We start from the raw sequence: 27,363 nt of genomic DNA on the forward strand, positions 1-27,363 counted from the left end.
CTGGATGAACAGAAAGCAGCTGTTTCCCTTAGGCAAGGGGTCAATAACAATGGGGCATAATTTGAAGTGGTTTACAGGGGATTTGAGGAACAGTATTTTCACCTAGAGGGTGATGTGGTCTAATGATAACTGAGACAGGAAACCTCACAACCATAAAATATTACTTGGATGACCTCCTGAAATGTCATAACATTCAAGGCTATGGGCCTGCTGCAGGACTGTTGGACTAGTGTAGGAATGTTGGACTAGTGTAGATGGTATCTACGGGCCAAAGGGCCTCTTCTATACTGTATGATATTATAATCCTATGACTCTGCTAAGGCTGGTACACCTGGAAATGACAAATGTTTCTTCGGTAGGGGATTTATGGTTACAAAAAAGTGGGCAGTTAGGTTTAAGGTATAGATTAGAGGCAACTGGATGACAGAACAAACTTGGAATACTGAATGGTCTTCTCTTTAAGCCACCTTCTGAGAACATGGCCCATATTTCTGTGAGTTTTGCCATGGCAAGGATTGAATCAATCAAAGCTTCTTCCACTTCTTACTGTCCAATTTAAACAGATTACTGATTAGCAGATTAGGGGCAATTCTTCCATCTATCCAGAAATGAGATGTGGGGAGAAGCATCTGGTGAACAGGTATAGAGTGGTGGTGTGGGGTCAGCACAGGATCACGAATTCTCATACATTTTCAACATTAATTTAGGAATGTTCAAACATACTTACTATTTCTCCTTTTAATCCTTTTAGACCCACAGGACCTGGTAGACCTGGTCGACCCTGAAAGACAAGGATATTTGAAAGCGTTAACACTTGAAACGTTGCTAATGGAAGTGAAAATGGGAAGCATCAAAGCTCTGCCAATAGAATGCAGCCATCCAGTTTCAGTCCTCTTTTATCTGCCTTCAGATATAAGTCCTATCATATTGCAGGCTGGGTCAGCATTATGCATTAATGTCAAGTCTCTAACATGGGTGTTGAATGTCCAAACTCTAGAAATAACAATGCAGCCCTCAATGTTCTTTACCATTGTGGCAGACTCATGTATCTTTCATCATGATGGCTTTGCCCATGTACATACCATCATATTCTCTTTTTTCAAACTAATCTGCTGATTATCAGTGTCAATGAAGGAATTTGTGCTGTGTTTTGTGTCAGGCTGCACATTGGATATTGTCAGCATTTTTTGAGTCTCTGAGCCTTGGTGGTAAGGTACATGACTCATACAAGGCTGATCTCTAGTGCTAAGGACGGAATGATCAAATTCAACCCATTGTTACGATTAAGTGTCTGAAGGGGAATTTCAGATCAGATATGAAACAGAGCTGAAAAGCTAAAGTTGGCATGGGGCAGAAATTCAAATTGTCACTAATTTCTACCTTGCACAGTGCCAGAATGTGGGTATCACTGGCAAGCCCGATGTTATCACCTACCCTCAGGGACCCTAATTTCAATATCATAAATTGACTTGCTAAGTTGCTGGAGAGGTCCCTCAGTCAGCTATATCAGTGTGGATTTCTAAGTCACATATAGACAATATTGGATCAGGCAGGAAGCCCCTTTCCCTCATAGATTTCATTAAGCTGGTTACATTTTTACTGTAATTTAATGACCTTTCAGCTCCAGAATTTTTGAAGTCAGTAGATATACTTGTGTGAGGAAGTCTTGTGGTGCAGTGGATAGCATCCCTACCTTAACATCAGAAGTTTCATCTATGAGTGTCATGTTAGGAATTGTTGGCCATGGAAGGGGTGTTCATAATGTTGCCAAGTGGGTTGTTCTGAGCCCTTCAATTCTTCCACTACACTTGATTAGAGGAAGTAAGAGTGGCAGAGTCTCCTTCTCAGCCATTCTGCAAAAAGCAATGGCAAAACCACTGCAGTACTTCACCTATAAGTATGGATCAATCTAATGGAAGTACATGGCTTAACCCTTGGAAACAAGGACAGAAGAAAATACAGATACACTGAAATCACAGTCAACCTCATATAAGATTCAGTTTTTGAATTCTGTTTTTTATTCCTTCATTTTTCAGATACCTTGGACTAGTTTTAGGAATAGGGCTTGTGGATTCAATCTAGTGAGTCTTTTCTACAATCACTCCTTATTCATCTAACATCAAAATCCAGGCCCTTAAATTCAGCACTACAGACAGCAATCAGTGTCAGCGTCATTGTTTGCTGTTCCAAGGACTCAGCATGGCATTCCCTCTTGCAAGTATCAGCCTACTTTATGCCTAATATTTTATTTTATGCAATTCAATAAGATAGTTTAGATTTTCTCAATGGCATATTGGGATCTGAACTCACATTCCCTGTAATACTGGTCCATTCATAACCATTAGATTCCCATAACAATCCTTTGAAAGGTGGTGGAGGGTAAGCCTCTGGGACAGCTGAATACTAAGGTAATAAGCTGCAATTGCACTGAAGGATGGGCTCAAGGGGCTGAATAGCCACTTGCTCCCGAAGTGGAATTATTGTAGCTGCTCCTTAGAAACACATTAAATGGAAAGTTGAATGAGCTTACTTTCTTGCATCTGTCTTAAAATCAATTCTGTATTGATTTTATGACATCACGTTACCACAAATTGAATGAGAAATGATAGCTTCTTCTTCTTCATATGCAGAATTGCCACTTGCTTCACCAGGTATAAAACAAAACAAGCTTCACTCAAGAGTGACAAGTCTGTGATGGTTTCGTCTGGTTATGAAGATTGCAGGGTAGCAACCAGAGTACTCATGGACCAATGGAAAAACATGCCCATCCTTAATGCAGAAAGATGATGGAAAGGAATCTATTCACAAAGCAAGTGGTGAAAATGTGGAACTGTCTCCAAGAATGAATACGTGAGGTAAGTTGCATAGGTACACTTAAGAGATAGCCTGAAAAAGACATGATGGAGAAAGGAACAGACAGATGGAATTAAGATTATGTGGTGAGGCAAAGTTTCATGTGGAGAATAAAACTGGCATGACATCCAGTTACAGTAACCACACATGAGGAAGGATTTAAGTGCCCTTGGGAGGTTGCAGAGGAGATTTATCAGAATGATTCCAGTGTTATAGAGGCTTTAGCTATAAGGTTAGGTTGAAGATGCTAGGGAATTTTAGAGCAGAAAAGGTAAAAATCAGCAAGATTATAAAGGGTTTTGATCAGGTAGACAGGGAAACAAATTCCCATTAGCTCATAGTACAAAGAGAAGAGGACATATTTAAGGTTTTAGACCAGAGACATGGTGGGTGGCAGAAAGATGTAAAGATGAACAAGCAAATTACTGCAGATGCCGGAATCTGTACTGATAACAACAAATGCTGGAGATCACAGTGGATCATGCAGCATCTCGACTCGAAATGTTAGCTTGCCATCTCTCCATGGAAGATTGAAGATGAATTTTTTCATACAGCTTTTTATAATGACCAGAAGCCACTTACTATGAAGATAGTAGAAGCAGGGACAACAAAAAAAATTCCAAATAAATTTGGTGATCACTTCAGGGAAATAAACATGTAGGATTACAGATATAGAGCAGAGGATTAAGATGCAGTGGACAGTTGTACAAAGCTGGCATCAACTTAATGGGTTAAATGTCCTTCTTTGGTACCATAATAACTATAATTCAGCTTCAGTCCAATGCCATTCATTTCATGTGAAGAATTGTTTTTAGTGGTTTAAATATAGTTAAACAATAGTGGGTTGAGAGACAACCTTATCACTATATACAACTTCTTAGAGGTCTTGACAGGATAAATCGGGAGAGGCTGTTTCTCCTTATGCAACTGTCAAGGACCAGAGGGCATAATCTCAGAATAAGGCGTCACAATTTAAAACAGGAACAAGGATTTTATTCTTTCAGTGTATAGTAAATCTGTGGAATTCTTTACCACAGAGAGCTGTTAAGGTTGTGTCACTAAGTGTATTCATGGCTGAAATCGACAGATTTTTAATCAGTATGAGAATCAAGAATTGTGGAAAAGGCAGAAAGGTGGGGTTGAGGATTATTAGCTCAGCCTTGATCTCAACGAATGGTGGAGAAAATTCCTATTTCTACTTCTAAGTCTTATGGTCTTATGATGTTAAAGACATCAAGTTTGTGCAATGACAGACAGATAAAATTTATTCACCATTGTCCTTTCAGATGTACGACGCCCTTGGGCTGATCTGTGACTCTCTGCCAAGAACCAATAGCCACACTGCAACATTAGGAATACAATGATAATCTGTTTGAGCAAGTGTTGACACAGTAATATAGTTAACCTCTCATTGCCCACTGAAGTGGCCAAGCAAGGCACTCAACTGTATCAATTGCTCCAAACTCTCAATCAAGAAATGAAACCAGATGGATTATCTGGTATTGGCCTAGGCACCAGAAAAAAACAACACCAGAAACATCTCTGTTGATGCTCAAAGTCCTCTTTATTAACATCTGAGGACTAGTGTCAAAACTGGGTGAGCTGTCTCACAGCCTAATCAAGCAAAGGCCTGACATAGTACTCACAGAATCATACCTTACAAGCAATGTCCCAATCAATACCGTCACCTCAATATCTTCTGTGTAACTGGCAGGACAGAGCCAGCAGAGGTTGGCAGCACAGTGGTATTCAATCAGGAGGAAGTTTCCCTGGGAATCCTGAACGTTGGCTTTGGACCCCATGAAGTCTCATGGTTTCAGGTAATATACACAAAGAAATCTCCTGCTGGTTACCATGTACTGTACTCCCTTGTCTGATGAATCAGTACTCCTCCATGTTGAACAATGTTTGGAGTGGACACTGAGTTCGGAGATGGCAGAACATATACATTGGGTGGTGTATTTCAAGCAGCAGCACCACTGATTGAGCTGGCTGTGTCCTAATGAGTTTAACTGCTAGATTAGATCTGCAACAAGTCATGAGGGAACCAACAAGAGGTAAAAAAGATATTTGACCTCATCCTTATCAATCTGCTGCAGCAGATGCATCTGTCCATGACAGTATCAATAAGAGTGACCATCATACAGTCCTTCACATTCATGAAGTCTTGCCTTGATATTGAGGCTACGATCCAATTGTGTTGTGCGGCACTGTCACTGTGCTAAATCAGCAGACCTTGAACAGATCTAAGAACTCAAATTTGGGCATCCATTAGGTGTTAAGGCTATCAACAGCAACAGAACAGCACAATTTGCAACCTCATGACGTGGCTAATCCACCACTCAACCCTTACCATGGGTACCCGTATGGGCCCACAAGCTATGCCTGCCCCTTTGTAGGTTACATGCAACAGTCCCTCTTCTGCACCTACATAGGCCCCAAACCCAAACTCTTCCTCCGTTACGTTGATGACTGTATCGGCGCCGCCTCTTGCTCCCCAGCGGAGCTCGAACAGTTCATCCACTTCACCAACACCTTCCACCCCAACCTCAAGTTCACCTGGGCCATCTCCAACACATCCCTCACCTTCCTGGACCTCTCAGTCTCCATCTCAGGTAACCAGCTAGAAACTGATGTCCATTTCAAGCCCACTGACTCCCATACCTACCTACAATAAACCTCCTCCCACCCACCCTCCTGCAAAAATTCCATCCCCTATTCCCAATTCCTCCGCCTCCGCCGCATCTGCTCCCAGGATGAGGCATTCCACTCCCGCACATCCCAGATGTCCACATTCTTCAAGGACCGCAACTTTTCCCCCGCAGTGGTCAAGAACGCCCTGGACTGTGTCTCCCGCATTTCCCGCAACACATCCCTCACACCCCGCCCCCGCCACAACCGCCCCAAGAGGATCCCCCTCATTCTCACATACCACTCCACCAACCTCTGGATACAACACATCATCCTTCGACACTTCCGCCATCTACAATCTGACCCCACCACCCAAGACATTTTTCCATCCCCACCCTTGTCTGCCTTCCGGAGAGACCACTGTCTCCGTGACTCCCTTGTACGCTCCACACTCCCCTCCAACCCCACCACACCTGGCACCTTCTCCTGCAACCGCAGGAAGTGCTACACTTGCCCCCACACCTCCTCCCTCACCCCCATCCCAGGCCCCAAGATGACTTTCTATATTCACAAGCTTCAAAATCTCCCCTTCCCCCACTGCATCCCAAAACCAGCCCAGCCTGTCTCCGCTTCCCTAACCTGTTCTTCCTCTCACCCATCCCTTCCTCCCACCTCAAGCCGCACCTCCATTTCCTAACTACCACCTCATCCCGCCTCCTTGACCTGTCCGTCTTCCCTGGACTGACCTATCCCCTCCCTACCTCCCCACCTATACTCTCCTCTCCACCCACCTTCTTTTCTCTCCATCTTCGGTCCGCCTCCCCCTCTCTCCCTATTTATTCCAGAACCCTCTCCCCACCCCCCTTTCTGATGAAGGGTCTAGGCCCGAAACGTCAGCTTTTATGCTCCTGAGATGCTGCTTGGCCTGCTGTGTTCATCCAGCTTCACACTTCGTTATCTTGGATTCCCCAGCATCTGCAGTTCCCATTATCACTCAGACTCAACCCTTACCATCAAGTCAGAGAATCAACTCTGGTTTAGTGGACAGTGCGGGAGGGCATGTCAGGAGCAACACCAGGCATACCTAAAAATAAGGTGTCAACCTGGTGAAGCTACCATACAGAACTACTTGCATGCCAGATAACGTAAGCAACGACTGATAGACACAGCTAAGCTATCCCTCAACCTATGGATCATATATAAGCTTTGCAGTTCTACGACATGCAGTTATCCACAAATATCTCCATCCTCAGTCATGGAATAGCCCGAGACTTCAGTGCAAAAGATAAAGCTGAAGCATTCACAGTAACCTACAGCCAGAAGTGCTGAGTGGATGATGCATCTTGGCCTCCTCCAGTGATCTCCAGCATCACAGATATCGGTCTTTAGCCAATTTGATCCAATCTACATGATATGAAGAAGCAGTTGGAGGTACTGGATGGTGCAAAAGTTATGGGCTGTGACAATACCCTGGAATAGTACTGAAGATTTGTGCTCCAAAACTTGACACTTTACTAGCCAAGCTGTTCTAGTACAGTTACCTGAAAATGTGGAAAATTGCTCAGGTATGTCACCTACACAAAAAAACAAGACAAATCCAATGTCAGATCAATCTATTCACGATCATCAGTCAACTGGTGGAAGATGTCATCAACAGTGTTATCAAGCAGCATTTGAACAGCAATAATCTACTCACTGATAGCCAGTTTGGGTCCGACAAGGGCCACTCATGACAGCCTTGGCTCACAAGTGAACAAAAGAGCTGAATTTCAGAAGTGAAGTGAGAGCGACAGCCCTTGACATCAAGGCCTGCATTCGACCAAGTGTAACATCAAGGAATGCCAGAAAAATTGGAATCACTGGGTATCGGGGGCAAGGGCTCCACTTGCTGGAATCATACCTGGTGTATAGGAAGATGGCTGTGGTTGTTGGAGGTCAGTCATCTCTTCCAGAGTTCCTCTGTGTAGAATCCTAGGCGCAACCATCTTTAGCTGTTTCATTAATGACTTCCTTCCATCTTAAGGTCAGAAGTAAGGATGTTGGTCAAACTTTTCATAATGTTCAGCACCATTTGAAACTCCTCAGATACTGAAGCAGTCCATGCTCAAATGCAGCAAGATCTGAACAATATCTTAGCTTCGGCTAACAAGTAGCAAATAACATTTGTGCCACATAAATGCCAGGCTTTGACCATCTCCAATAATAGACAATCTAACAACTATTCCTTGACATTCAACTGTGTTGCCATCATTGAATCCTCCACTATCAACATCCATGGGGTTACCATTGACCATAAACTCAACTGGATTCATGATATAAACACAGTGGCTAAAAGAGGAGGTCAGATACTGCGAATACTATGAGTACTGTAATTCACTCCCGAAAGCCTGTCCAACATCTACAAGGCAAAAGTCAAGTGTGTGATGGAATAATCCCCACTTCTCTGGGTAGGTGTATCTCCTAAACACTGAAGAAGCTTGACACAATCCAGGACAAAGAAATTTACTTGACTGGCATCACATTCATAAACAGCCACTTCCTCCACCTGGTCTGGCCTACACGTGATTCCACTCACACTGCAATGTGGTTGTAGTTAACAGTGTTTTCTATCTACAAGATGAACTGCAGAAATTCACCAGAGATCCTTAGACATCACCTACCAAACCAATGGCCACTTCCATCCAGAAGCACAAAAGCAGCAGATACATGGGAATACCTCTACCTGCAATTTCCTATCCAAGCCTTTCACCATCCTGACTTGAAAAACTATCATCATTACTTCACTGTCGCTGGGTCAAAGTCCAGGAATTTTCTCCCTAAAGGCATTGTGGATCAGGCAACAGCAGGTGGACTGCAGCGGTTCAACTCCACCTTCTCAAGAATAAGTAGAGATGGCCAGCCAGCAACGTCCAAATTCCATGAGTGAATAAAAAATTGTAAAGTGGGATTGTAAACAAACTGCTCCATCCTTTTGCAATGTAATGGAGAATCAAACAAAAAGAATCACACAGAACAATCAGAAAGAAAACTTGATAGAAGTACCTCCAAACCTGGCTTTCCAATAAGTCCAGGAAGTCCTGCTTCTCCCATTTCACCCTTTGGAAAAGTGAATAAATTATCATTAGTTAATAATTGCAAAACAGTGAGTTTTGAAATTAGCAAGATAACTGAAAACTTCAAAGCTCCATTCTACCTTTAAACCAGGGTGCCCTTGCAGTCCTTTGTTTCCTTTTGGACCCTGTAAAAAAGTAATTACAAGTTGATATACATGAGATTTGCCCATTTTAACGCCAAATGAGAATGAGACTAAACCTGAACTCAGCAAGCCTAGCAGCATCTATGGAGACAGAAATAGAATTGATATTTTGAGAAACACTAGTTTTAAAACCTTTTGAAGCTCTTACTTGCTGACAGCATATTCACTTCTTGTTATCGCTTTCATCAAAATTAAACTGCTGTTTGTAAGCACCAGTTCTGAAGAAGAGTCACACCGGACTCAAAATGTTAACTCTACTTCTCTCTGCACACTTGTTGCTGGACCTGCTGAGTTTTTCCAGCACTTTCTGTTGATATTTCAAATCTTCAGCATCCACAATACTTTATTATTATCTATAGGAACTTTACACATGTGTATGTTTTCTGCACAGTGACATGAGTTCCAAGCAATGCCATAAGACAACCTGAATCAGCTCTTCGATAAATATACTAAGCAAACTATGATATGAAACTTTTTTTTAATGACAGTAGTTTTATTTTGCTGAGTGCAAAAATGGTGCCAACAATAAATAACAGCAATGCTGCCTGTTGTTCATTACAAAAAAACAAGGTAATTAGGGCACGTAGTGAAAATCCACATAGAAGCGCCATTATATGATCTGAATGGACAAGGTGAATTCCCCACAGACTGACAATTCATTCTGAGCCCTGATGCTGTTCATTTCTCAGCAAGGGCCATGAGTTTCGTAATGGAATTGGGAGGAGCTTCAGGGGGTGGAAAATCAGAGGCAAAATAATCAACAGTATGGCATTGACGGAGACTGAGAATAACCTGGCCATTTCCTCAACTGAAAATCTGTGTCACAAGGAGATTGTAGGCATCAGTGAAACTTGATTGGAATTCACAATGAATCATCACTTAACTTAATCATCGTAATAGTTGGTGGGGTAAATGCAGAATATTTTAGTGCCAAAAAAGATGTCAAGATGGTGTCTTGAGCTATAACAGCACTTTAACCCACTTTTAGCTCAGGATTCTGTCTTAGTAAAGGAGACTGTGAATTCTTACAAGTCCAAAGTGGTCTATCCTGGATGAAGAAAAAGCTTTCAATGTTCTAACTACTCTTAACTGAACTTCTCCCACACTTCTGCAAACATTTTTCCTGTCTAGGTAGATGATTCATTCAACCATAGGAAAATACAAATTCGTCCATATAGACTCTTGATGTGAGGAGGAGTTTTGCTATAAAGTTCAGCCTACATGGAGTCTTTCCACAAGGGAGGTTAACCTGACATTTGGTAAACCACAGCTGGGGTATTTTGAACAGTTGTGGGCATCACATTAGAGGAACGATGTGGCTGCATTGGAGGCTGCAGAAGTGATTTGTAAGAATGATTCCAGGAATGAGAAATTTCCATTATGAGAATAGATTAAAAAAATTGGGACTATTCTCCTTGGAGAAAAGAAGGCTGGGAGGATATTTGATGAAGGTTTTCAAAATCATGAGTAGACTGGACAGAATAGATAGAGGGAAGACTTGCTCACCAAAAAAGAAAGCAAATTTAAAGTGATATGCAAATAAAGCAAGCATGATATGATAAAAGCTTTTTCACACAGTAGGCAGTTAGTGTATGGAATGCACTCCCTGGAAATATGGTGGAAGCAGATTCAATTGAGGCATTTATGAGGGCATTGGATAGATATTTAGATAGACATTCTGTGCAGGTATGTCAGGATCACTAGTCCACAGGCCAATGAACCTTCTATTGCTGAGAAAAGTTGCGTTTGAACACACTTCAGCTCCAAATTGTCAACAACTCAAAATCCAATTACTGCTTATTCAACAGCTATTTATATGATGTCTTGGTTGAGTGTCATATTGCCTACTTTTTGAAACATGTAGCAGCCTTGAGAAACACTAATTTTAAAACATTTGTTTCTCTCTCCAGTCTATAACTTTCTTTAAAAACGCACAAAAATAAAACAACACAGCCCTGACAATAGTTTACACCAAAACTTTAGTCAGGCTATGGATGAGACACCATGTGTAAAATTTGGGGATCGTAGTAAGGACAGTAAAGTCAGAAATGCTCTTTGTAAATTCACAAGGCTGTGGCAAAAATGTGAAACTGATGCTATCAGGAGAAAGTTGAATTACTTTAGGCTATTTCCACTGGAGTTGAAAAAGCTAAAAGGAAATTGGATTTTCAAAATTGTGCTGAGTTTTGATTAGGGAGCAATCATTTACTTGATTTTGTTATTCTGTTATGAGGGAATGTCAATATAAATTGATCATGATGACAGTGAGGAGAGACGGTAGGAGAAATTTGTCTGACAGAGATCTCACCTTTGAAGGCGAGTTTGGACAAGCATTTGGAGCAGAGGTAAATGAAGGCACACAAGGAGATTGAGTAACTTTGGACTGCCCCAGTAGACTCTGAGCTCAAAAAAGTCTGTTTGGTGGTACAAATCTCTGGAATGATTCTGCATTATATTTAGATCTCAGTCTCAATTTTCTAATGGATTTATATGAGGGAGTTGGCATAACTGAAATTCAATGCAATGGTGGATTGCCTTTGAGCTGTTATATTAGCTTCCTGCTTATTTTCTATTCTAACATTTCCTGTCAGAACACATAGCACAGAAGGGGCCTGTTAGATTCCTTAAAAGTAATAAGGAATGAGCCCATGATCTTTTTAAATATCTAACTTTATTTCCTATTAGATGTCGATCAGGCCAGATCAGATAAGTTAAGACCTCTCCAGCAGCAATTCCTTCTGTGTTTTCATACTTTTTTTCACTTGATCCTCCCATACACTGTTTTCCATACCCTAGCCATGAGGTCTAGGCCATGATCTATTTTTGACATATGTTCATGACTGCTTCAAAATGATTTCAACCATACCTGCAAACCTCCTTTTATGTCTTAGCATTTGAAGTTCAACCCTTGTTTTGCTGTAGCTTAATCACACAATTTTCAATATACTCCACACCTTTTGATTCTTCCCAAACAGAATTACACAAGCAAAGCAAGCTAACAATAACATGTAGGTTCCCTAGACTGTTGGAAAACCGTAAAATACCGATATTTAGGCTTCAACATTTGTTGAATACAACATTTAAGCAAAATAAAGAAGAAATACAGATTAAGAATCGCAACAACAAAAAGTAATATAATCAACATCTCCATCTTGTGCTTTGTAACATTTCTAATCAGGCGTCAGTTTCAGTCACTGGTTGCTCATCAACATCATAAATGAACACAAAATTTCCAATGATAATGGGAACTGCAGATGCTGTAGATGCTCCACACTTTGTTATACAAAATTTCCAAGTTCACTTTTTAGAGTTATCAGTGTGTCATCATTTATTGGGCCATTTCATTTCAGCTCACTATCACTGTTTTAAAGTCAGTTTCTCTATGGATTATGTGTCAGTGTTTTATCATTTAAACTACACCCTTGTGCTCTCCCAATCCATTCCTCAAGTGGGTGTACATTGCTGAGGTCTGTTCTTCAGTGCAACTTTTTTACCAAGCATTCACTCATGTTTACTACTTCCGAGGTAACACTCACTTTTGCACACTTACAATAGTATACCAAGACCATACCATGCATTTTTGACTCTCATATGATCTTATCAAAAGATTTTACTTTTCACTCCATGTACAGTTCCAAAGCCTCAGGTATTGTCACAATCACCAAGTTCACCAAGAAAAGACAAGAACACAAAAATACCACCAAGAGAAAGCTAACAGTTTAGTATATTCACCTAAACATTCCTCTTCACTAAAATGCATGTTAATTTCAATTGGCACTTGAACCCATTACTCTAATTTGTTTTTCTTCAGCCACTACTCTCTATCTCTAATTACTTCATCTCATCTTATTTTGCCATTTAAATATTATGATCTATCTAATTCCTGAAATCTGAAGAGATCTTTAGTCCGTGGTAAATTACCTTATAGTATTTTAAAACAGAAGTCAGACATTCCTGTTTGATTCAGACAAAGCATACTTCGTTCATTCTTTCTCTAAGATGACCCACATATTTTAAATTTGTTTAAATTTGCAAATTTGTTGAAATTCAAAATTCTGTTTACTACCACAATTGTTCACAAACAATTTTTATGCATTGAAATTCCTACATGTTTTCGCAGTAGTTCTTCAATGCTGCGATATGTTTTTAATGAATTGCCTGATGGTTTGAGGATGCCTCATCCATCATTGTGTTACGACACTGGAAGTCTGCAGATAGGCTATGAAGTTCATACTCTTTTCTGAAAAAAACAAAATGCATCCATCCAATTTACTTTAAACAGAATTGATCAGTTAATAGTGGTATAAGTGGTGGGGTGAAAACTCCTCAACATACTTATTGGGATGCTAGAATACTACTGTCAATTTCTTTCTGTATTTGTGTCCCTACCAGGTTGGAATGTTCTATCCATATTGCTACAAACTTTTCTGCATAGTCCTGTAACTCCTCATTGCCTTTCTGCTGACATGATGCAACTTTACTTGAATCTCTTTTAGGTGGGCAAATAATCTTTCAACCAATCCTTAATCTAATTAACAAAGGAAAAGCCTACCTTTTTTGAAAGATTGTACTCTCCATTATAAAACTCCTTGATATCAGTTTTCTCACATCTTAGAAAATATCATCAGAATTTTCTTCAAGGAGAATTGCTTTTCTAGAATTTTAATTTTCCCATTGTGTGGATACTTTTACACCAAAGTACATATACATTGAGCAAATTTTATTATCTGGAATTAAAGACTCACTCGTGTTAAAACAGTACTTGGAAGTTCACTCTGGCCAGAAAATGAAATTCCAAACATGACAATTTCCAATTCCAAGACAGAAATTTTTACTGAGTTTTATGACCAAATTTTTAAATCGACATTTCACTGCAGATTTTTGCTTTATGACCACTGATAGTTCCTTAAAAAGACATTATATTAACCGAGCATGTTCCATACTGATACAGGCACATACTACACTTTTAAATCGCAAAAGATTCCCAAAAAGCAAACTAAATTCAAAGTATTCCCTGATCTCAAGCTCCAGGGAATGAAAACACAAATATTACACAAGATAATACTTAACAACCAAAGAACAACAATGCACTCAAACCAGACCACAAAGAGTTAACACTTAGTTCGGTGAATGCCCCACAGAAAGCTAGTCTCTCTCTCTCTCTGTCTCTCTCTCTCTATCCTTATTTCTTTTTCCTTCACAGCTGTTCCAGTTGCTCCCAAGCCTTTCCTTTTCCTCTTACTCTGACTGTAGTCCTCCACTGACCATCAAAGGGTAGATTATGTCTGTCACTCAAAGGTAAACATGCCAATTCAGCACCATTATCCAAAAGGCAATATATCCAGAAGCGCCTTCTGCTTTTCAGGGGAAATGGTCTTGTTGCAGTCTAGTAACACCCTTTCAGTTGCTCAGTAAAATTCCTGTCCCGGAGTAGGTTTTGGACTACTTCCAGCCTTCTTTTTAATCCGATAGGTCTTTGCCCAATGTCTTTCTCACTCACAGTTATAACATTTACCTGGGTGTTAACCTGCCAAGGCTCCTGGTGTTACTACAGTCTGCATGGTCCTAAGATTAGATTCCATATTGTGTACTAAACAGTTAGCCACTTCAATGATTTCATCACACATTCTCCGACTGGTTTCTCAATAGGGGACCATAACCTTTAACATTTTTGCTAGTTTGGGTTTTAATCCTGTGACAAAGGCAGATTTTGGGATGCTAGAATACTACTGCCAATTTCTTCTGTATTTATGTATTGGGGAAGAGGAAACTATGATGCGATTAGACATGAGTTAGGAAGCATGGACTGGGAGCAGTTGTTCCATGGTAAGGGAACTATAGACATGTGGAGACGGTTTAAGGAACAGTTGTTGGGAGTGATGAGTAAATATGTCCCTCTGAGACAGGCAAGAAGGGGTAAGATTAAGGAACCTTGGATGACGAGAGCGGTGGAGCTTCTAGTGAAAAGGAAGAAGGTAGCTTACATAAGGTGGACGAAGCTAGGGTCAAGTTCAGCTAGAGAGGATTACATGCAGGCAAGGAAGGAGCTCAAAAATGGTCTGAGGAGAGCCAGGAGGGGGCACGAGAAAGGCTTGGCAGAAGGAATCAGGGAAAACACAAAGGCATTTTACACTTATGTGAGGAATAAGAGAATGATCAAAGAAAGAGTAGGGCCGATCAGGGATAGCATAGGGAACTTGTGTGTGGAGCCTGAGGAGGTAGGGGAAGCCCTAAATGAGTTTTTTGCTTCTGTCTTTATGAAAGAAACGAACTTTGTAGTGAATGAAACCTTTGAAGAGCAGGTGTGCATGCTGGAATGGATTGAGATAGACGAAGCTGATGTGCTGAAAATTTTGTCAAACATCAAGATTGACAAGTCGCCAGGCCCGGATCAGATTTGTCCTCGGCTGCTTTGGGAAGCGAGAAATGCAATTGCTTCGCCACTTGCGAAGATCTTTGCATCCTCGCTCTCCACTGGAGTCGTACCTGAGGACTGGAGAGAGGCAAATGTAATTCCTCTCTTCAAGAAAGGAAATAGGGAAATCCCCGGCAATTATAGACCGGTAAGTCTCACGTCTGTCGTCTGCAAGGTGTTAGAAAGGATTCTGAGGGATAAGATTTATGACCATCTGGAAGAGCATGGCTTGATCAAATACAGTCAACACGGCTTTGTGAGGGGTAGGTCATGCCTTACAAACTTTATTGAGTTTTTTGAGGATGTGACTAGAAAAGTTGATGAGGGTCGAGCTGTGGATGTGGTGTATATGGACTTCAGTAAGGCATTTGATAAGGTTCCCCATGGTAGGCTCATTCAGAAGGTCAGGAGGAATGGGATACAGGGGAACTTAGCTGCTTGGATACAGAATTGGCTGGCCAACAGAAGACAGCGAGTGGTAGTAGAAGGAAAATATTCTGCCTGGAAGTCAGTGGTGAGTGGAGTTCCACAGGGCTCTGTCCTTGGGCCTCTACTGTTTGTAATTTTTATTAATGACTTGGACGAGGGGATTGAAGGATGGGTCAGCAAGTTTGCAGACGACACAAAGGTCGGAGGTGTCGTTGACAGTGTAGAGGGCTGTTGTAGGCTGCAGCGGGACATTGACAGGATGCAGAGATGGGCTGAGAGGTGGCAGATGGAGTTCAACCTGGATAAATGCGAGGTGATGCATTTTGGAAGGTCGAATTTGAAAGCTGAGTACAGGATTAAGGATAGGATTCTTGGCCGCGTGGAGGAACAGAGGGATCTTGGTGTGCAGATACATAGATCCCTTAAAATGGCCACCCAAGTGGACAGGGTTGTTAAGAAAGCATATGGTGTTTTGGCTTTCATTAACAGGGGGATTGAGTTTAAGAGTCGTGAGATCTTGTTGCAGCTCTATAAAACTTTGGTTAGACCGCACTTGGAATACTGCGTCCAGTTCTGGGCGCCCTATTATAGGAAAGATGTGGATGCTTTGGAGAGGGTTCAGAGGAGGTTTACCAGGATGCTGCCTGGACTGGAGGGCTTATCTTATGAAGAGAGGTTGACTGAGCTCGGTCTCTTTTCATTGGAGAAAAGGAGGAGGAGAGGGGACCTAATTGAGGTATACAAGATAATGAGAGGCATAGATAGAGTTGATAGCCAGAGACTATTTCCCAGGGCAGAAATGGCTAGCACGAGGGGTCATAGTTTTAAGCTGGTTGGTGGAAAGTATAGAGGGGATGTCAGAGGCAGGTTCTTTACGCAGAGAGTTGTGAGAGCATGGAATGCGTTGCCAGCAGCAGTTGTGGAAGCAAGGTCATTGGGGTCATTTAAGAGACTGCTGGACATGTATATGGTCACAGAAATTTGAGGGTGCATACATGAGGATCAATGGTCGGCACAACATTGTGGGCTGAAGGGCCTGTTCTGTGCTGTACTGTTCTATGTTCTATGTTCTATGTACTTACCAGGTTGGAATGTTCTATTCACATTGCCACAAACTTTTCTGCTTAGTCCTGTAACTCCTCATTGCCTTTCTGCTGACATGATGGAACTTTACTCGCATCTCTTTTAGGTGGGCAAATAATCTTTCAACCAGTCCCTAATAGCTTTCCATTCATCGCCAAGGTCTTGTCCATTGTCAGCTAATTTCTCTCTAACTTTCTTAACCAGCTTCTTGCTGCCACTACCTTCTTTAATAATAGACAATATTTGTACTCCAACCATAGGGTGCAGACTGTATACATCTTTAAGCTTTTCCAATTTATTTCATGTATTCATGCCTCTGTTTTTCAGGTGAGGCTGTTCTTTGGACCATGTTTCCACCAATCTGGAATTGGGAGGCTTGTGGGCTGTGTATATTAATATTGAACTAGTCCCTCCTTGTCCTTTGTTTTCTCTTCCTTATGTCTCCTGGCCTGAATTGGTCATAAATTAAATGCTTGGTCCTCTTCTTCAGACTCACTAGAACTGAGACTATATTGTTTGCTCCCATTTTGCAGAATCCACACTCTACCCGTGTCTTCAATGTGCCAAAGCCGGTAGATAGGGAGTACTTGGATATGGTGAGGGTGAAGGATTTTTCATTATTGGTAGCTTCTGTTTCTCAGCCAATTTTTGACTTATTGTTTTAAATTCTTCACAAACAATTTTAAATTATTCCTTTGGATTATTAATTTCACAATCATGATTAGATTTGTCTATAATTTTTTTGTCACTGTCTAATTTGTTGCATTACACATACAGATGAGTGAATGCATCTTTTATCTTTTAATCGGGTGGTTTTACTCCAGATACATTTAATATCATCCAAAGACCATTGTCCTGTGGAGGTTCCATACTTCTGATGGATATCTGTCAAAGTTTTGGTGAGGTCAAATTCTTGTTCAATATATTCCTTTAACTAATGTACAGTGGAGCCTGCCCTCCTTTCACTGTTGTAGGTAATTCAGACTTAAGACATTATTTCTGGATATTCATATGGACTTGGAGCCGATGGGACTCAATGAGTTGTAGGAAAGAGATCACACTCTTTCTCTGCTGATTACAGATGTCTGCACACACTATAGGCTAAAGTCGGAGATCACGGACAGGTTATAGATCGCGTTAGATGAAGTAGGTCTGAGCTTTCACTGTCACCCGAGGACTTCGAGAGCCAACAGGTGTTCTTAACTCTGGGCACCGATAGGGTGCAGGAGTCTTCAGTGATCTAACATTCATCTTTGCAATCCTGTCGATTATGGCAAGTTGTCAGATTCCTTAAAAATAATAAGGAATGAGTCCACGATCTTTTAAAATATCCAGCTTTATTTCATATTTGATGTCGATCAGATGGTTACAAGTTAAGACCTCTCTAGCAACAGCTCTTTCCATGTTTTTAGGTTTTTTTTCACTTGATCCTCCTGAAACCACAAACTGTTCTCATTACCCTAACCATGTGGTCTATGCCACAGTCTATTTTGATATATGCTCATATATGCTTCGAACTGATTTGAACCACACCAGCAAGTTCACTTTTCATCATTTGCAGTTTAACTCTTGTTTTGCTGTAGGTTAATCACAAAATTTTCAATATCCTCCACAGTGTCCATCAAAAATAGCAGACATGTTTAAATACTAAACATATATTCACAAATAAAGTCCTAGTCTGAAGTAGCACTAATTAATTCTATTCAGTTCATTATGCATATGATGGTTCTTTGCAAGTGATATCTAATTGCTCCACCCATCATAAAGTGAATGTTTCAAATTCAAGTATGTCAAGTTAGGTCGAATATGAAGGCATTACAGAGGATGCAGAAAAGATCCACGATAATGGTGCAGGGATGAAGTATCTCAGCATGGCTGATTGGAGAAGCTGAGGCTGCTTTCATTGGAAAAGAGAAGGCTTAGGGGATTGACCGAGCTGTTCAAAATTATGAGGGGTCTGGATGGAGTAGATAAGGCCACACTGGCTTGAATGGTTGAAGGATCAGCAGACTGATAAGATTTGCGGTTAACGACAAAAGAGACATGAGGGCTGTGATTTTCACATATGTAGAGGCATGGGGAAATGTTGCATGTGTTAGACTGAATGGTCTCCTTCTGCCATGTGATCATTTTTGACTGTATGATTTATCCTAATTCTCATTGAAAGTTATTACTATATCCGTTTCCATCACCCTTTCAGACAGTACATTTCAACTCGCGATGACTTCCTATGCAAATATTTTATCTTTCATGCCCTGTCACAATCTGGGCAAAATTGATGGAAGGTGTCATCAATAGTGCTGTCGAGCAGTACCTGTTCACTAATGCCAAGTTTCACTCTGCCAGGCCACTCAACTCCTGACCTCACTACAGCCTTGGTGTAAAATATGATGAGAGTGAATGCCTGTGACAGCAAGGTGCATTTGACTGACGTGGAAACATGGACCCCTCCGACCTACCTAACAAAACTAGTATCGACAGGAGTAAGAGGAAAAATATCCTTGGTTGGAGATAAAACCAATTAAAATGTTGTGATTGCTGAAGATCAGTCATCTTCGCGCTAATGCAGAGATAATAGGAACCGCAGATGCTGGAGACTCCGAGATAACAAAAGTGCAGAGCTGAATGAACACAGTAGGCCATGCAGCATCTTAGGAGCACAGAAGCTGATGCTTCAGGCCTAGACCCTTCATCAGAAATGGGGGAGGGGGAGAGGGTTCTGAAATAAATAGGGAGAGAGAGGGAGGTGGATCAAAGATGGATAGAGGAGAAGATAGGTGGAGACGAGACAGACAAGTTAAAGAGGCAGGAATGGAGCCAGTAAAGGTTTCAGAACCCTCTCCCCCCTTCCCCCTCCCCCATTTCTGACAAAGGGTCTGGGCCTGAAATGTCAGCTTTTGTGCTCCTAAGACGCTGCTTGGCCTGCTGTGTTCATCCAGCTCTACACTTTGTTATTTCAGCTATAAGGCAACTTTGCAGAAGTTCCCCAGTGTCCTTGCCCCCAGAACAAAATCTTCTGGAAAAACTCAGTAGGTCTGGCAGCATCTGTGAAGAAAAATGCAGCGTTAACGTTTTGTGTCCAATGACACTTCCTTAGAAGACTTCTGAGGAAGGAGACCTGAAACGATAACTGATTTTTTTCTTCACAGATGCTGCCAGACCTGCTGAGCTTTTCCAGTAACTCCTATTTTTGTTACTGCATCCACAGATCTTGCAGCTTTTTTCTTTATTCATTAACAGGTATGCTGCATCCGCTGTTACTGCTGTGGCCTCCTCTGCACCACAAGACAACTCTCTCAAGACCCGAAAGATAAAGTCAAATGGGCATCACTTGCTCTCAACTGACTCTGGAGCTCTTCTGGTTGATCCTTAAAAACTTAAAAATTTCTAACACTGACACTTGTCCTAGCAGAAGGCAGTCATTTAGTGGACATTGTTCAAAATAACTGGCAGAAAGATACAAAGGAAATCAATTTCTTGTTTTGACTGAAAGGACAGTGAAGGTCTGGAACTCACTGTCTGGAAGGATGGTAATGGGAAAAACCCTCATTACATTGAAAAACAAATTGGACTTGGGAAATGCTCAAACTATTCACTAAGAACTGGAATGTGGAATTATGATAAATTGTTGTTTCCTCCCAGCATAGAAGACATGTGAGAGTGTGGGATAAGGGGCTGGTAGGAGACATGTAAGATTGGGGACTGGGGAGTGGTGGAAGTAGACGTAAAGGAGTCGGGGAATAACAGGGTGGCAAAGGATGTGTGACAGGGGAAAAGGGAATGAAAGAAGATGTGAGTGGGTGATAAGGAGGTGGAAGAAAACATAATTGACTCCAAAATGTCAACTTGTGACTCCTTCTGAGGTCCCAACAGCCTGACCTCCACTTTGCAAAGCCCTTTTTCATATAATCAATACTCTGTATAAAAGTGTATGTTATACCAGAGCGAAGTATGTAACACAAACTAAAACAATGAGTCCTGATGGGAAGACCTATTATTAAAGAGGATAATCAGAAACAAGAATGAGCCACAGAGTTCAAGATACATGGTTACCAGATGTTCTTAAGTGACTGCTCAATGTGCTCTGAAGTTTTAAAAGAACATCTTCAAGGAGAATCATTCACGTCATCCTTTTACTAACTTCAAGATAATCAGCTTCTAATTTACACACAGATATTAAATTAGTAAGTGGTGCAGGAATTTGATCAGATGGGCCAATGAGGAGTGGCAGATGGAGTTTAATTTAGATAAATATGAGGTGCTGCATTTTGGAAAGGCAAATCAGTGCAGGACATACACACTTAATGGTACGGTCCTGGAGAGTACTGTTGAGCAACGAAACCTTGGAGCGCAGGTTTATAATTCTTTGAAAATGGATTTGCAAATAGCTTGGGTAGTGAAGAAGGCTTTTAGTATGCTTGCCCTTATTGGTCAGTGCATTGAATATAGGAGTTGGGAGGTCATGTTGCAGCTGTAAAGGACATTGGCGAGGCCACTGTTGGAATATTGTGTGCAATTCTGGTCTCTTTGCTAAAGGAAGAATGTTTTGAAACTTGGAATGGTTCAGAAAAGATTTACAAGGATGTTGCCAAGATTGGAGGGTTTGAGCCATAGAGAGAGGCTGAATAGACTGGGGCTGTTTTCCCTGGACTATTGGAGGCTGAGGTGAGAACTCTGAGGTTTATAAAATCATGAGTGGCATGGACAAGGTAGCTGGACAAGATCTTTTCCCCAGGATGGTGGGAGTCCAAAACTAGTCAGCATAGTTTCAAGATGAGAGAGAAAAGATTCAAAAGGGACCTAAGGGGCAACGTTTTCATGGAGAGGGCAGTGCATGTATGGAATGAGCTGCCAGAGGAAGTGGTGGAAGCTGGTACAATTACAACATTTAAAATGCATCTGGATGGATATATGAATAGGAAGGGTTTAGAGGGATATGGGGCAAATGCCAGCGAATTTGACTAGATTTATTTAGGATTTCTGGGTGGCATGGACAAGATGGATCGAAGGGTCTGTTTCTGCACTTAACATCACAATGACTCTGTCTGCCCACTGGCTCATTGCAATAAACTACCTGAACATTCATGTAGGTGTCTCCCAGCAATGGTCCAACTCTTCTCATTCCCCTTATTAAGCAGGCTTTTCAGGGTTGACACCATATAATCAGAGTTCTGTGAGCACAGTGCAGTACTACAGGAGGATTACATTCATGATATACCTACTGCCTCCCTCCTCAATGCTGAAATTCAGCTTTTTTTCTATGTTTGTACCGAGGTTGGAATGGGCCTGGAGCTGAGAGGCCATGGTGGAAACCAAAGTTTGGTGAGTGGGTAGCACTGCTAAAGACACCTTCTATTAATTTACTGAGAATCAAGAGTAGACTAACAGGGCAATAATTGGCTGGATCTGATTCATCCTACTTTTTGTGTACAGGCTTTACCTGCCTAATTTTCTATGTCATCCAATAGATACTTGTGGGACTGCTTGGCTAAATGTGTGGCAGGTTCTGGAGTACAAATCTTCAGTACTATCGTGAGAATGTTGTCAGGATCCATAGCTTTTGTGGTATTCAGTGCCTCTGGTCATTTCATGGAGTGAACTGAATTGGCTGAAAACTGACTTCTGTCATACTGCAGATTTCTGGAAAATTAAATTGAGAGTAATGGCCCTGGTGGTGGGGTGGATGGGGTGGGGGAGGAAGAGTGGAGTACCATCATGTTGGGTGGAGGGGTGGGGGCATTCCTGTATTTTCCAACACTACGTTTGAACAATGAAATGTCAGCACTTGAAGTTTTAACCAAAGTTGAAGAAATCCAATGGTAGCCCTACTTTTCACAGCTATATTTCAGTCAGGGGCATCCAAAATAATGTTAGAACGAAAGGAAAGAGATAGCTTTTCAAAGAACAAAGAACAAAGAAAATTACAGAGGAGGAACAGGCCCTTTGCCCCCCCACCCCAAGCCTGCCCCAATCAGATCCTCTATCGAAACCTGTCTCCTATATTCCAAGTGATAATGGGAACTGCAGATGCTGGAGAATCCATGATAATAAAATGTGAGGCTGGATGAACACAGCAGGCCCAGCAGCATCTCAGGAGCACAAAAGCTGATGTTTCGGGCCTAGACCCTTCATCAGAGAGGGGGATGGGGTGAGGCTTCTGGAATAAATAGGGAGAGAGGGGGAGGCGGACCGAAGATGGAGAGAAAAGAAGATAGATGGGGAGGAGAGTATAGGTGGGGAGGTAGGGAGGGGATAGGTCAGTCCAGGGAAGACGGACACGTCAAGGAGGTGGGATGAGGTTAGTAGGTAGGAGATGGAGGTGCGGCTTGGGGTGGGAGGAAGGGATGGGTGAGAGGAAGAACAGGTTAGGGAGGCAGAGACAGGTTGGACTGGTTTTGGGATGCAGTGGGTGGAGGGGAAGAGCTGGGCTGGTTGTGTGGTGCAGTGGGGGGAGGGGACGAACTGGGCTGGTTTTGGGATGCGGTGGGGGAAGGGGAGATTTTGAAGCTCGTGAAGTCCACATTGATACCATTGGGCTGCAGGGTTCCCAAGCGGAATATCAGTTGCTGTTCCTGCAACCTAGGGGTGGCATCATTGTGGCAATGCAGGAGGCCCATGATGGACATGTTATCTAAAGAATGGGAGGGGGAGTGGAAATGGTTTGCGACTGGGAGGTGCAGTTGTTTATTGCTAACCGAGCGGAGGTGTTCTGCAAAGCGGTCCCCAAGCCTCCGCTTGGTTTCCCCAATGTAGAGGAAGCCACACCGGGTACAGTGGATACAGTATACCACATTGGCAGATGTGCAGGTGAACCTCTGCTTAATGTGGAAAGTCATCTTGGGGCCTGGGACAGGGGTGAGGGAGGAGGTATCGGGGCAAGTGTAGCATTTGCTGCGGTTGCAGAGGAAGGTGCCAGGTGTGGTGGGGTTGGAGGGCAGTGTGGAGCGAACAAGGGAGTCACGGAGAGAGTGGTCTCTCCGGAAAGCAGACAGGGGTGGGGATGGAAAAATGTCTTGGGTGGTGGGGTCGGATTGTAGATGGCGGAAGTGTCGGAGGATGATGCGTTGTATCCGGAGGTTGGTGGGGTGGTGTGTGAGAACGAGGGGGATCCTCTTTGGGCGGCTGTGGCGGGGGCAGGGTGTGAGGGATGTGTTGCGGAAAATGCGGAAGACGCGGTCAAGGGCGTTCTCGACCACTGTGGGGGGAATGTTGCGGTCCTTGAAGAACTTGGACATCTGGGATGTGCGGGAGTGGAATGCCTCATCGTGGGAGCAGATGCAGCGGAGGCGGAGGAATTGGGAATAGGGGATGGAATTTTTTTAAGAAGGTGGGTGGGAGGAGGTGTATTCTTTCCGCATCATCCTCCGACACTTCCGCCATCTACAATCCGAGCCCACCACCCAAGACATTTTTCCGTCCCCACCCCTGTCTGCTTTCCGGAGAGACCACTCTCTCCGTGACTCCCTTGCTCGCTCCACACTGCCCTCCAACCCCACCACACTCGGCACCTTCCCCTGCAACCGCAGCAAATGCTACACTTGCCCCCATACCTCCTCCCTCACCCCTATCCCAGGCCCCAAGATGACTTTCCACATTAAGCAGAGGTTCACCTGCACATCTGCCAATGTGGTATACTGCATCCACTGTACCCGGTGTGGCTTCCTCTACATTGGGGAGACCAAGCGGAGGCTTGGGGACCGCTTTGCAGAACACCTCTGCTCGGTTCGCAATAAACAACTGCACCTCCCAGTCGCAAGCCATTTCCACTCCCCCTCCCATTCTTTAGATGACATGTCCATCATGGGCCTCCTGCATTGCCACAATGATGCCACCCCTAGGTTGCAGGAACAGCAACTGATATTCCGCTTGGGAACCCTGCAGCCCAATGGTATCAATGTGGACTTCACGAGCTTCAAAATCTCCCCTTCCCCCACCGCATCCCAAAACCAGCCCAGTTCGTCCCCTCCCCCCACTGCACCACACAACCAGCCCAGCTCTTCCCCTCCACCCACTGCATCCCAAAACCAGTCCAACCTGTCTCTGCCTCCCTAACCTGTTCTTCCTCTCACCCATCCCTTCCTCCCACCCCAAGCCGCACCTCCATCTCCTACCTACTAACCTCATCCCACCTCCTTGACCTGTCCATCTTCCCTGGACTGACCTATCCCCTCCCTGCCTCCCCACCTATACTCTCCTCCCCACCTATCTTCTTTTCTCTCCATCTTCCGTCCGCCTCCCCCCTCTCCCTATTTATTCCAGAACCCTCACCCCATCCCCCTCTCTGATGAAGGGTCTAGGCCCGAAACGTCAGCTTTTGTGCTCCTGAGATGCTGCTGGGCTATTGTGTTCATCCAGCCTCACATTTTATTATCCTATATTCCAACGATGCGTATTTCTATGCTGCCTGCCCATTCATGTATCTGTCTAGATACATCTTAAATGACACTATCATGCCTGCCTCTACCACCTCCGCTGGCAACGTGTTCCAGGCATCCACCGCCCTCTATCTAAAGAACTTTCCACACATATCTCCCTTAAACTTTTCCCCCCTCACCTTGAAATCATGACCCCTAGTAATTGAATCCCCCACTCTGGAAAAAAGCATCTTGCTATCCATCCTGTCTATACCCCTCTTGATTTTGTAGACCTCAATCAGGTCCCCCCTAAACCTCCATCTTTCTAATGTAAATAATTAGAGCAGCATGGTGGCTTAGTGGTTAGCACTGCAGCCTGACAGCACCAGGGACCTGGGTTCGATTCTGTCCTCCGGCGACTGTCTATGTGGCGTTTGCAAATTCTCCCCGTGTCTGCTTGGGTTTCCTCCGGGTCCAAAGATGTGCAGGTTAGGTGAATCGGCCATGCTAAATTGCCCATAGTGTTCAGGGGTGTATGGGTTGTGGGGGGATGGGTCTGGGTGGGATATATCAAGGGGCGGTGTGGGCTTGTTGGGCCGAAGGGCCTGTTTCCACACTGTAGGGAATCTAGTCATAATTCTAATCTACTCAACCTCTCTTCAAAGTGAGCACCGTCCATACCAGGCAACATCCTGGTAAGCCTCCTCTGCGCCCTCTCCAAAGCACCACATCCTTTTGGTAATGTCTCGAACTATATGCAGTATTCCGAACCAAAGTCCTATACAACTGTAACATGACCTGCCAACTCTTGCACCCAATAACCCGTCAGATGAATGAAAGCGTGCTGTATGTCTTCTTGACCATTCTATTGACCTGAATAGTCACCTTCAGGATACAATGGACCTGAACACCCAGGTCTCTCTGTGCATCAGTTTTCCCCAGGGCTTTCCATTTACCAAATAGTTCGCTCTTGAATTGGATCTTCCAAAATGCATCACCTCGCATTTGCCTGGATTGAACTCCATCTGCCATTTCTTCGCCCATCTCCCTTTATCTATATATATTCTGCTGCACTCTCCGACAGTCCCCTTCATGATCTGCTACTCCAACAATCTTAGTGTCATCTGCAAACTTGCTAATCAGACCATCTATACCTTCCTCCAGATCATTTATGTATATCACAAATAACAGTGGTCCCTACACGGATCCCTGTGGAACACCACTGGTCACATTTCTCCATTTTGAGAAATTCCCTTCTCTCACCTGTTGCCCAGCTAGTTCTCTATCCATCTAGCTTGTACACCCGAGACCCCATGTGACTTCATTTTCTCCATCAGCCTACTATGGGGAACCTTACCAAATGCCTTACTGAAGTCCATGTATATGGCATCTAGAGCCCTTCCCTCGTCTATCAACTTTGTCACTTCCTCAAAGAATTCTATCAAGTTGTTAAGACATGCTCAAGGATGCTGCAAAGATATCTGTTAAGGCCCCAGCTATTTCCTCTCTCACTTCACTCAGTAACATGGGATAGATTCCATCTGGACCTGGGGACTTGTCCACCCTAATGCCTTTTAGAATACCCAACACTTTGCCCCTCCTTATGCTGGCTTGAACTAGAATAATTAAACATCTATCCTTAACCTCAACATCTGTCATGCCCCTCTCATCAGTGAATACTGATACAAAGTACTCATTAACAATCACACTCATTTTCTCTGACTCCTTGCATAACTTCCGTCCTTTATATTTGAGTGGGCCAATCCTTTCCTTAGTTATCCTGTTGATCCTTATGTATGAATAAAAGGCTTTGGGATTTTCCTTAACCCTGGTTGCTAAAGATATTTCATGGCCCCTTTTAGCCCTCTTAATTCCTCATTCAGATTGGTCCTACTTTCCTGATATTCTTCCAAAGCATCATCTGTTTTTAGTCATCTAGACCTTACACATGCTTCCTTTTTCCTCTTAGCTAGTCTCACAATTTCACCTGTCATCCATGGTTCCCTCATCTTGCCCTTTCTATCCCTCATTTTCACAGGGACACGTCTGTCCTGCACTCTAATCAACTTCTCTTCAAAAGCCTCCCACATATCAAATGTGGATTTACCCTCAAACAGCTGCTCCTTATCCACATTCCCCAGCTCCTGCTGAATTTTGCTATCGTTGGCCTTCCCCCAATTCAGCTCTCTTCCTTTAGGACTACTCTCGTCTTTGTCCATCAGTATTTGAAAACTTACAAAATTGTGATCACTATTCCCAAAGTAATCCCCTACTGAAACTTCAACCAGCTGACCAGGCTCATTCCCCAACACCAGGTCGAGTATGGCCCCTTCCTAAGATGG

General features: G+C 43.0%; 1 protein-coding gene across 2 annotated transcripts in view; it reads right to left on the reverse strand.

Moving 5' to 3' along the window:
- The window catches only part of LOC125452853 (collagen alpha-1(XXII) chain-like), a 444,116-nt gene that overhangs the window by 107,230 nt on the left and 309,523 nt on the right, over positions 1–27,363 (reverse strand). For both annotated transcript variants that reach the window (XM_059645502.1, XM_059645503.1), the window contains 3 exons: positions 8,678–8,722; positions 8,527–8,580; positions 728–781 (listed from right to left, as the gene is read on the reverse strand). In XM_059645502.1, the coding sequence (XP_059501485.1) occupies positions 728–781; positions 8,527–8,580; positions 8,678–8,722 (153 nt within the window). The remainder of the gene's footprint in view (positions 1–727; positions 782–8,526; positions 8,581–8,677; positions 8,723–27,363) is intronic.

The sequence above is a fragment of the Stegostoma tigrinum genome, chromosome 4, assembly GCF_030684315.1.
Source record: "Stegostoma tigrinum isolate sSteTig4 chromosome 4, sSteTig4.hap1, whole genome shotgun sequence".
NCBI classification, from domain to species: domain Eukaryota; kingdom Metazoa; phylum Chordata; class Chondrichthyes; order Orectolobiformes; family Stegostomatidae; genus Stegostoma; species Stegostoma tigrinum.